Raw genomic sequence first — 12508 nt, forward strand, 5'->3', positions numbered from 1 at the left:
AAATTCTTCACTTCCTTCTGATATAAATGGAGTAATACTCTAATAATCACACAGCCAAATAAAGCTACCAACAATACACAATACAGAAAGCAGAACACTACAGAAATAATTAAATGTCATGCTAACATCCCATACAGACCTGATTCTTTAATTTGTAATCAGGTGTTCCATGTGCTTATAAAAAGAGATACTTCCGTAAGGTGAAACTTCCTCTAAAATAAAGGTCCACTTACACCAGGCCCCTCTTCTCTAAATCATCTAACTATATGTAGGTAAAACGATTTACCTTCAAAAAGGATAAAGTTAGGATCATACACCAATCTTTGAAATTTTTAGGTGTGATGTCCTTGTCCTTTCAGGTTGAACCCTTTGAATCCTAGGGCAGACAAAATTTCTAGAGCATTACAAGAGGGTAATCTTGCAAGATTTCACATCGTCCATGGTCCACAGGACTAGAACCAATGGTGGGAGATGTTTAATCCGCAGGGGACAGGGGCAAGCTGGAGTATCATTCTAATTTTATCCTTTATTGGGTATTTAGGTAAGAAAAGTCTTTAAGTACTAAAAGCAACTCAAATGCTGCATATGGCATGCTAGGTAATGTATATATGGTCTATACAGAACTTTTAGGTTCCCTGGGTGCCAGTATCAGGGCTGAGAACCAAAGCTACGACACATACAATTTGTAAGAGAGAACCCGTGCTTTGCCCATGTATTGTATTTTCATTTCTTTTTCTTTACCCAAAGTCTCAATGTGAGCCTATTAACATATTTAAGCTAATTTATGTCAGCAATTTCATTCAAAACCCAAATATGAGACAGTCTAAATAATTAGGTGTTCACTAGAGAGGGACTGTATGAATGTTTCCCAACCTTTTAAACATAGGGGGCCTATGCATTTAAACCTTCAGAGAACCCCTGCTATAATAACTAGATCCCCAGCTAACAGTAGCCAGGTATCTTTTAAACTAAAATTACAAATTTCTCATCGCTTAAGGAACCCCTAGCAACCGTTGGAGGATTCCTGGTAAAGAAACATTGGACTGAATGCTCTAAGTTTTTTAGGCTTGAACACATAACCTCCTACTTCTGGGAGTTCTGAAATAGATTTGAATTTCAGATAGGGCATTTTCTGCATGGAGTTTGCAGGTTTTCCCTGTGTTTGCGTGGGTTTCCTCTGGGTACACCAGTTTACTTCCACATTCCAAAAACATGCAGTTAAGGTAATTGTCTTCCCCCAAAAATTTGACCTTAGTCTGAGTATTGAGATATGACTATGGTAAGGACATTTGATTGTGAACCCCTTTGAGGGACAGCTAGTGACATGACTATGGACTTTGTACAGTAATCAATAATACAATAATCAATAATTGTACAGTAGTCTCAATAATATGTTGAGACTATATAAATACTGTGTAATAATATTAATAACCTAAGCGTTACGCAGTGGTTGTTTACTGTTCCATTTAAAACAGAAGTCTATGTCCTGTCAAGAGGGCACTCCATGTAAAAGTACTTGCACTGACAGTTCCTCCACATAATTACCCTACAAATCCCTTTACTGATTGAAATATTAAAAATGTGTCATTTTTTATATGAGTACTTCAATAGACATAAACGCGAATTAATACACAAAATCACAGTGATTGTCTCTGTAAATTAGCACTAAATTTACTTTTTTTATCTATTTAAAATTTAGAAATTGTTCCTCTTAGTTTCTAGAATACAAAACAGCCAGAGATTATCTAAATGGCACACTAAATACAAAATATCAATGGGAAAAAAAGAACATTTAAGTAAAAGTGAAATAAGTACATTGCACTTAAAAGCAATTCTGGTTAAACAGTTCCCATTAACATGAAAAATAGGTTTCAATCAGCTTGTATTTAAGTTCTCCGGAAGAATTACCGTGCCACTTAATCTTTGCACAAGGCATTGCATGCCTCATGTAGCATGAAAGGACTGGGGGGTCCAATTAAAGATGCCACTGCATGCAGGCGTATAATGCTCTGCATATATTCTATTGTGTGCTAGCGGAAAGTCTACAGGGAAGGAAAAGGCAGCCTCCAGCTTTTTTTCCCTCTTGCCTGGCTAATGGGATCCCTTTTATTTCAAGAAGAAGAAAAAAAACCTCCATCTGCAGCAATGAGTCATCACCTACTGCAGCATGACAACAACAGACCTCTGATCCTCAGCCCTCTCTACCAATCTAGCTATTTATAATAGTAGATGTATTGTGTCAGTTTCTTAGGGTAGACAGAAATGGATGGAACGTACTAACTCATAGCAATCATCCCACATCACTCTCACTGATCCTAATTGCTAAAAAAAAAAATAGATTAATAATCGCGAAAGGGGCGGGGCATTGATACGGTAAGTTCTCTTACGTGCTAAAATAAAAAAAATGACAATGAGGGACATGGGTAAGATATAAAGTCCTGGGGTAAAACATGGCACATGTTGCATACCGCAGCAAATGGTGCACAGGCCCTCAATGTGCGGACAGTTAAGGGGCATGCCTAAAATGAACCTAAACTTGCTTAAATTAATTCTCAGCTCAATTATTTTAAAAATTAATGAGCCTGCCCTAAAGAAGAAATGTATTACCAAAATTGCAGTGATACTAAACAACTAGCAACTGTGGAGAAAAATGAGCACATCATTGCTGCCCTCATCTATCCCTGCACCATTGCAACCCCTCAGCTCTCACTTCTGCACACAGACCCCACTTCCCTTTCCCAGGTCTGACCTCTGCAAACAACCCCTATTCACAGATCCCAGACCTTTGCACTTACAAACCCCCCCTCCCCAAACCTTGCCCATCTTCAGCACACAGCAGCCAGGCAGCCCCAGAGTCATCTGCGTTTTATCATTTCTTACTTACTTACTTTTATCATATTTTACTTAAACAGTGAAAATGCCTCCCACTACTGATGTTTTTTAAGTCACTATAAAAGCTGATAAAGCAATTACAAAACCAGATGATGTTTATGAAGCACAATACACATATTTTCAACATACAGATAGAACATAGGGACACGTTTTATTGTTGAAGGAGAATAAAAGCCAAAGATTGCCCCACCGTCCCCTAACTCCTGAGCCACTCTCTTGGTCGGATTTTAATTGGAAGCCTCACCGAGCAATAAGTAAGCTCAGGAGATTTGTGGGGAAGAGCCAAGACTGACCTTTACAAGAAAAGTCAAGATTTGGTTATATTTTTAGCAGCCTCTATCTCTAGATCTATTGACCAATTTAGCATGTGAATGTGAACTTTGATTATAAAGGTTTTCATCAAATGCTCAGTTGGAAGTGCTCAGGTTTGTGCCAGGTTTAATTTAAACTGAATGTCTATTGACTACTGCCATACTGGAGAAGTATTAAAGTTTCTATATAACTATAACTCAATCTACTCTCAGATATTTTTGACATTAGAGTCACACGTGACGTGAAAGTGTAACTGTAACTATAAAATAGGTAATAAGCCAAAACATATTTTTTACAGCGAACGTATCCAGAATGCTTCCCTAAGATATGTCCCTTGAATAAAAAGAAGTGGCTGAGCTAAAGATAGTGAGGCCAAGACCAAACACCTACATACAAGAAATAGGTGGAATGTATGGTCCTTAGTCTCTGGCCCCAACCTATTTTACTCCTCATACTTTCAGGGACTTGACGTCCTATTATTACCAATAAACTTTATACAATACACTACATATCAGTGCAATCTATATTACTTTTTGTATCGTATGCCACCCCATTAGTGTTCTCCCCAGAATGGTTTATTAACTGGATGGGGAAGCAATAATAGTGGGTGGCAGCCTCTGTATTGGAAGCCAAACTTTCAGTAGCCATTCAAAAATGGCTGTGTGGTTACTGATAAGTGCCAGGTGGTGCGCCCAGCTACAAAGGGCTAGGGAGAACACTGGCTACAATGTCAGATCTTCCACAAAGCCCCCTCATTTTAGAGAATTTTATTTTACATATAGCAACTGGCTGCTAAAGTCTCATGCTCTGGCCTATCCCTCCTCAATGTCTGTGCTTCACTGTTGGTTATTGAGGTCACCCAGAGACAAGTCCAGAGCAGGTAGAGCTGGGGATCACATTAGCAGACCCCCATATTCAGGGCTTCTCAGGCAATCTGCTATTACATAAAAGCACATCTACCAAAAGAATGTCCCCCCACTGCTGAATATTTGTAAGACAGAGCTTTGCTTTTGACAAGATTTACTAAACAAGATCTTGCAAAATCCAACTAACTGCCTCTCTAACTACGCTCCATTTCAAAGATTTACCAACAATGACCAGACAGGAAGTAAAAATTTGCAACAGATGTACAGACAGGGTCCTTGCCTTCCCTTTCTATACTACAATAAAGACATTTTTATTTCTGTCTGTGTTGGACTGAAGAGCTACCCTCACTCCCTGTCTAATGAAATGTTGGCAGGGTGGAAAGATGGGATAAACCTTTCGAACAGAGCTCCCGATAGCAGTACAAAACTGCTAAGAAATGGTAAGGATCTAACAAATGTAATGTGGCTGGATTAAGAGAAAGCTAAAGGCTTGGCCTGGGAGAACAGTCTTTGCTGATGTAGTCCATAAACTTCTGTAGACGATTGAAGACAAGCCAACATGGCAACAACAAAAATATTAATTTGTTCCGTTAGGCACAACAGAAAACGCCCCTGCAGGCATAAAGAAAGGATATAAAGAAAGTACAAAAAGTCTTTACATTATCAACTTAAAAAATGATGAAAATGTCTGGAGATATATTTTCAATAAACAGATCACACCAATGGTGTGACAAGTTGTCTTCTCACCTCTGTTGGCGTGACCCCTGGCATTCGTATATCCAGCGTATAGTCTGAAGAATCTTCTGAATAAACAGGTCTTGTTGGTCCTGAGCATCCATTGGACTGACTGGATGATTCTTGAAACCTTTTCAAAAGAAATAAAACTCAAGTTAGGAAGTTACTTTTTTCTTGGAGTTATCTAATTAAAGAAGTAGCACTTGCCCTTTAATAAGTCATTTTGTCACTGGTACAGTGTTAGAAAGTTCTTTACTTTCCCCTATGACTGCTTAAAGAGGCCATGTATGTATACAAAATTACTCCAGAAAACTTCAGATATTATTAACCAATAAGCTGCTAATATCACCCATACAATAATGCAGCTATACCTTGGTCAGAAAACCATTTACTAATTTTGGAGTGTTACATAATTTTAGATTCTTATGTGCTTTTAGAGCAGAATTACCTTTTTATGTCACTTGCATTTTCCTTATCTAAAGACAGCAAACTATAGATGAGGCTGAGAATACCTGGTCTGTATATTCATAAGCCTCAGAAACTGATATTTGCAGAATTTCACACTATTGATAAGGGTATTTCAGAGAGGATTTTGAACCACAGAGATTCAGAGAGCTTTTGAACCACATTAATGCCCTGATCAGATACAAAGCATTCTCTAAGTATTCAAGTTATAAAGTACACAGACAGACAAATGCAGGGGATGCCATTACTAGCCTCCTAAAAATAGCAATTGTCTGGCTGTCCCTGGCTTCAAGACCTTTGAATCTCAAAACCTAAAACAGGCAAGCAAATAATTAGTTTCTAAAAAGTGAAAGAATACCTTATCCCTGTACTTGGTCAGAGTCAATGCATCATAACGCATTGGAACCAAACTATCTATACGATAGGCAACAGCCACTTCTTCAGACTGGCATCCACACACCAAGGCATTTTGTTATTTTTATAATTCTTTCCAAGAGCCCGCTCACTGCTTGCATTGGGTTGAGGGCTCCTGAGATGAATATTGAGGCACAGTGCAATGAAGTTTCTCAGCAGGCTTTGTACAACACCATGCTGGACCCACCTAAATACTTTGATCTGCCTCCATTGCACAGAAGAAGAAGCATATATAAAGTAGAAAAAAGTGATAGTGATAGGCAGGACAAGATTTGATCATTACAATCTTGCAAATCTGCAAAACAGTGCACAACATGGTTACAGAACCAGTGTATTGTATTGTAGACCAATAAATGTAACCAGCTAGCAGTCATTTCTTAGTTATATATAGACATTTACACCAACACTCTGCTTTCCAAAGGTTAATGATCAGTGCCTAAGCACACAACTGCCAGGAATAAAGCACTGTCACATGGAGGGCAGGGGGTTAGATATGTTCAATTTAAATGCCAGCAGAGGTTGGAAGAATACTAAACATCTGCTCCATATGGTGCACTTCATGGTGCTGGTCTTGATGTGCAAGTCATGTCAATTTTCTACTCTAACCACAAATTCTCTTTACAATTAGGAACAACCAAATTAACTTTTCCCACTATGTAAAACAAAGTGCCTTGAAGTGGAACTAAAGTCCCACTGTGAACTTCAGGGATTCAGGCAGGTGGATACTGCAGAAAAGGTACAGCCGATGTTCTTTCTGCTATACCAGTTCTTACCTGCCTGATCAGAAGGGAAGGAGTAAATTCCTGTGTGCCTCTCATTGTCTACAGGAAAAAAAGAAGAATGAAGATGGTTGAGCCCTTTGAGGGAACAGGATAGGCATGCTAATTTAGTTCTGCATTAGGTGTGGAGGGATTCCCTCATTATGGTCCAGGCCAGGAAGTTTTTTCTCCTGCCTGTATGCTAAAGAGAAGGACCTTTGCTTCTTCTGTGGAAGCTGCAATCAGAGATTTGCTAAAGCTTAATTAATTGCAGAGCAATGGGTCCGACTCAGCAGGGGTCACATCAGACCTCTGCAAAGGGACGGTTGCTTCCAAAAAGAGATGAAGGGTCCCTATTTCCACCATACTGGCGTTGAATGGCCTTTCCACCAAGGCTGTGGTTGTTAAAAAAAAAAAAAAACACTTGTTTGTTGTAGAACTTTGCACAGCTTTTGGTATGATGTTTTGCAATATATTTACCTGCTCTAAACAAAGTTCACTTATGGAGATAGACTTTTTCACCAGTTTCTTAATACTCTTAGGAGACTCCTGCAGGGACAACACCACAGTGAAGTTCTCAGCTCCTGCCACCTGCAGGAGCCAATTGTAGTGTATTTTACATCACACATAAGTAGGGAGGACTGTAATGTCTGTAACAGCAAGATGAGATTCCACATCAAAGGGTACAATCCAGCAGTAAGGTCTCATCACTGAAGTCTTGCAAGGCATAAGAAGCAAGGAAATTAATTGGCCCTCCGTTGTTCAACCGCAGCTGAAATACATATTTAGGTGCACTCCCTCTTTAATGCGGAAGATTTCAGCACCTACATTTGTTGTGACATCAGAATAAAAGTGTGATGTTAGAACACCTATTGCAAACCTATTTAATCCACCAGATTTTTTTTGAGTAATGTAGCTAAAGACCAAAAGTAAATAGAAAAGCTGATTTACAAAACACTCTGCCATACCAACCTAACAGAGAAGGTTTTGTACTGAGCAGCCACATACCATATGTTAGGAAGTAACCTGCGGTTTAACCATTTCTACATCAGTGAAAACACAGGAATGAGAAGAAGCAGTAAAGACCTCCCTTCAACATAACGATCATTATACAGATGTCAGGAGTGGAAAATAAATAAAGAATGTACAAATGTATTCAGTCAGGGATCCAACATGCGGAAAATAGGTGCTGCCACTGAAAATGATAAAAAGCATCAGAGAGGTGGCAGCTGTAATATTTTACAGACATGTGATGTACAAAGTGACAAATAACGTGTGATTTAATAAATATTGGAGCTAAAATAGAGTTGTGATTAATATTCATAATTATCTTTTGGCTGTAAACTAGCAATAATTTCTCTGTGGAACCTCTTCTGATACACAAACCTTTGATTTAACACCATAAACTACTCTCATATATATCGTAACATATCCACAGGTAGACACAAACAAATACAAATACCATGTCAGGCTCTTGTATACACCTTTACAGGGGGTTTGTATTAGAAAAGTTCAAACAACTTGCTTATGTTTTATGGCTCATTAATAAAGCACAGGAAGAAAAATGTAGCCTATCTTTTTTTATGATCTGTGCCATCCCAATTTAGATTGGGAGAATAACTTAAATATTTAGTACTGTACAGAAAAAACTGACTTAGTGGAAATCAGAGAGTATATTACAGACTGTGCGGTCAATAGATTAAGATTGATCTGTGGATCAAACAATTAAAGCTGCTGTTTATCTACATTACAGATAAATTGATTTGTGAATTTCCCCTGGGCAGACATACGGAAATATTATAGGTCTCTGTGGCATTAATAAACACACTGAGGTTTCTCCGCCATACCCTGGGAGTTAGATGACAGCAATAATCGTCGATAGGGATAGCCTAGACGTACAGCCCTAAACTTTCCTTTAGATGTTTTTGGCTGACATATGGCGCTCACTATTGGGTCTCAGCTGGGACAGATTTACAGCCAAACACTGCGTTTTACGGTTGATGACTTGAGTAGCGAGCGGTGGTCTCAGACAAAGCTGTGAATGAATAATAGAAGCAGCAGAACACTTACAATAGGAAGAGGCGATAGCATATGGGGAGAAATATTCTGGGCACTGTGGTGAATTATATATGCAAGCATCAATATTTAATGCCATGATTATGGAGATGGATGCATTTAGAATCTCGCAGAGGATGATGCTCTGATTTGAACACAGTTTCTTAGATATCAGATCACAAATCGTAGAATAAAAAACAGGATTATCTAAACAGGAAATGCTCTATGTGCTTTCTAATGGAAGGAAATGGAATTCAAACATAATAACATTACAAAAAGCACACAAACACCGGCAGGAAATAGAATACGTTGAAACGAAAGCATTTGCAATGAGCAATCATAACGGGCAAGGAGCTGTAACCCATAACAAACACATCTGTTTGCCGTCATCGTATTAAAAGAAACAAGTTCTATTTATTATGAGCAATTTCTATGTGGGGATTGTATTACTGAAAGTGATTTGATACCCAAAACAATGAAAATTAATGCACCATATGGGTATTATTCAGTAAGCATAGGGTTAAAGAACATTGGTGATCTGGCTAGCCAGCAACCTGTTGAGTCCCTTGCATACATTGCAGGAAAATGATGAATAAAGTAGATGGGAAGTGTAGCAGATGGCTGCAACTTTATAATATGTTTGTGTAAAACTAAGAAGAACCTGTAATCATTACAGTAGTTCTTGTTTGGAGAATGGGCATCTAGAGGATATTCTGCAGAACTGAAACTATTCAGTTCATGTGGATTCAGTCAAATATTATTATTTTATAATTTATACATGAGAAAACATGACAACTCTATTTTGTAAACACTAACACATTAAACCAAACACAACTATTAGTAAACACACAAGTCATACAAAGTAAAGTAAAAGCACCAACCTTTTAAAGACAGATAAGGGGCTCCGGAAACAGTAACAACTGTCTTGTAAAATCAGCAATAATATGACGAAGCTGCTAATAAAATTGGCCATGTCCACCCCAATATCCTGCTGCTCTTATTATAGAGCAAAGTGTTGTAATCCCGGTAACTAGGAAGCTGTATCAGATTCACTCCTCCATTAGCGCTAGCCCTCCAGGTATCCTAGAGCAAGGATGGTGAAAACACTGAGCCAGGGTGATATGGTTGTCTTGAATTATCCAGAAATATTCATTACACTGGCGTACAAGTCTGCTCTCTTTCCCAGTGTAGATGATTAGTGTGGCAGAAGTTGAATGCTGGTGTTTAGCAGGGGCTTGCACCCTGCTGCTCGTCTGATCAGCCACTATTACACAAGGCTTTGAGTGACATCATGCAAACAGCGGCATCAGTCTTCATTGAGAGCCTGCGAAGAGAGGGGGTACAGAATGGATGACTAACATATTACACCATTAGTCCTCAGCAAATCCCTGCTGACGTTTCTCAGTACATTGCTTCTTTGAGAACCCAAAGCCCAACCCCGTGAAACTACAAGCTGCTATCTCCTTTCACCATGATAAAGTGCATGTCTTCCTGCATGGAAAAGATCGCATTCTCTGCCACCCATGGATAAGTCTCTCTACTTACTCCAAACATAAAATGCCAGATTCACACATCTACACACATACATGGCCAACAGTATCGGGAGGGAGTCGTAGTACTGATCAGGACAGGGACATGTTTTGCAGAGCTGTACAATATGGAAAGCTGTAACAGCAATAGAAATGACAAGGCTAGCCCACAGAGCTTACAATCTAAAGAGATATGAAGTAGTAGAGGTATTGATTAATACACAATGATATGGTTAGCAGTATAACAAAGGAAGTTACAACCAAAATCAATAGAAGTAAAAAGGCTAGCCAACAGAGCTTACAATCAAAAGAGAGATATGCAGGTTTATTGCACGTTTAGCAGTGCTGGGGATGGGGTGACACAAATCATGAGAAAAGACAAGGCTAGCCAACACAGCTTACAATCAAAGGAGAGATATGTAGAATAGATTAATACAGGGACATCTTTATCAGTGCTAGACAATATGGGACAGGTAACATGAACCAATGGAAATGGCAAGGCTAACCCACAGAGCTTACATTCCAAATGGAGATATAAAGCAGTGGTATTATTAACAAACAATGATATATGGGAAGTTCTATATAGAATCAATAGCTCAGTGCTTTCCAACAGAGCTTACAATCCAAATGAGGAGATATGAAGCAGTGGTAATATTATTACACAATGATATGTTTAGCAGTTCTGTACAATATGGCAAGCTGTAATTGGAATCAATAGCTTGGGGCTTGCCAACAGAGCTTACAATCCAAATGGAGACAAGTGGTAATAATAAATACAGTGGCATCCTTAGAGCTGTACAGCTTTGGACAGGGTGGCATGAATCAATGACAAGGCTAGCCCACAGAGCTTACAATCCCAACAGAGGTATGTTGTAGTAGTAGATTGATGATTACTTTGACTTGTTCAGCAACACTGTTCAATATGGGAAATAGTAACATGAATTATCGACAAGCCTAGCCCACAGAGCTCACAATCCAACAGAGATACATAGTAGATTTGATTAACAGAGGGGACTTTAGCAGAGCTGTACAATATGAAGGGAAGTAGTAACTAGAATCCAAAGAAATGACAAGGCTAGCCCACAGAGCTTACAATCCAAGGGGAGATAATTGGCAGAATTGATTTATACACATTTATAAGTTTAGCAGTGTTGTACAATTTGGAACGAGTAACATGACTCCATAGAAATTACAAGGCTTGCCCACAGAGCTTACAATCCATAGGATGAAAAAAAGAGGTGAATCTGGTGGGAGGAATAAAGAATGTGAGTACAACATGCCCATTAATAAGGAATTGGTGAATTTTGGGATTTGCATTCTGTGAGCACACTATCAGCCCCAAGCACAGAGGTCACCATGCTGAGCGATGCCCCCACACACTGACCGATCACACCCAGCGATTACACACTGACCGATCACACCCAGCGATCAGCGCACATTCCAGCACTGGGGAGTCCTGGCAGGCAGAGCTTTCTCTGCTAGTGTTGTCCTGATAGAAGGTAAAGGGTTCAGCACACCCATCAGATGAATGTCAGCCCCCCAGATGGCAGCACACAGCTCCGGTGACTGACAGCCGAGCTGCCTCCGATCCCTGGAACTTTTATCCCGAGCTCAGGACATCAGTGAACAACTCCGAGCCAGAACCCTGAACCCGGCTCTGCCCGGCACACAGCTCGAACATATCTCACCTCTCCAGTGCCCGGCACCCGCTGCTGCCCACGCCTGACCTGATTTTCTGCTGGCTGCGGGTCTACGTGCATTTATACAAGGAAGCAGTGCGGGGAGGGGAGACTACAACTCCCAGAAACTCTTGCGGGAAAAAAAAGGATTCAAAGTGCCGCAAGCTTTAATCATTGGCCGTGTAGCATTGTGAACACAAATATTGGAAATGGACCTGATTTATAGTTCTCAGTTGGCAATCTTTGTTGACCATAACCGTCTCCAAAACCGAAAAATAATTGTTTTTAATAAATTAAACAATCATCACAGGGTGGAGAATGGCTGACCTGGAGGTGAATGTAGCTAAAGTTGGCCATACAGAAGTTGATGGGAGCATAAAAAGAGAGGATGACCAAAATTTCCTTATTAGCAATAATTTACTTGTCAAGGGGAGATAGACAGTGGATACCTGAGGGGTTAGAGTTTATGGGGTTGCCAAGCCTGAAACATCACATTAAATATTGAATGAGGAATTAGCGAAGAAAATCTGTGCTCAGAACATCGTCATAAACATATATTGCAATACTAATTGGATAATACTCTCTAAGGTCTTGTGCGTTAGTTTTTCTTTTACCCGACGCATTTCGCTACTTGGCTTCTTCAGGGGATTTATTTGGAGAAATACTAGACAATATAATCAAAGGTTCAGGAAAACCGGTCATATTGTGTAAAGATTTTAGAACATTTTAAATAGAAGAAATTATATACTAAATAAGGGTAAATACATTATCAGATCAGGATTTTAGATTTGTCCCATTCCATT

General features: G+C 39.4%; 1 protein-coding gene across 1 annotated transcript in view; it reads right to left on the reverse strand.

Moving 5' to 3' along the window:
* PAM (peptidylglycine alpha-amidating monooxygenase) overlaps nucleotides 1-11820 on the reverse strand; it is a 105806-nt gene extending 93986 nt beyond the window's left edge. The window contains exons 1-3 of the mRNA XM_072413954.1: nucleotides 11715-11820; nucleotides 9379-9821; nucleotides 4818-4935 (exon numbers count right to left, since the gene is read on the reverse strand). Coding sequence (XP_072270055.1) covers nucleotides 4818-4935; nucleotides 9379-9470 — 210 coding nt within the window. The 5' untranslated portion in view covers nucleotides 9471-9821; nucleotides 11715-11820. The remainder of the gene's footprint in view (nucleotides 1-4817; nucleotides 4936-9378; nucleotides 9822-11714) is intronic.
* Nucleotides 11821-12508: the final 688 nt, after the last annotated feature.

Source organism: Pyxicephalus adspersus, chromosome 6, assembly GCF_032062135.1.
Source record: "Pyxicephalus adspersus chromosome 6, UCB_Pads_2.0, whole genome shotgun sequence".
NCBI classification, from domain to species: domain Eukaryota; kingdom Metazoa; phylum Chordata; class Amphibia; order Anura; family Pyxicephalidae; genus Pyxicephalus; species Pyxicephalus adspersus.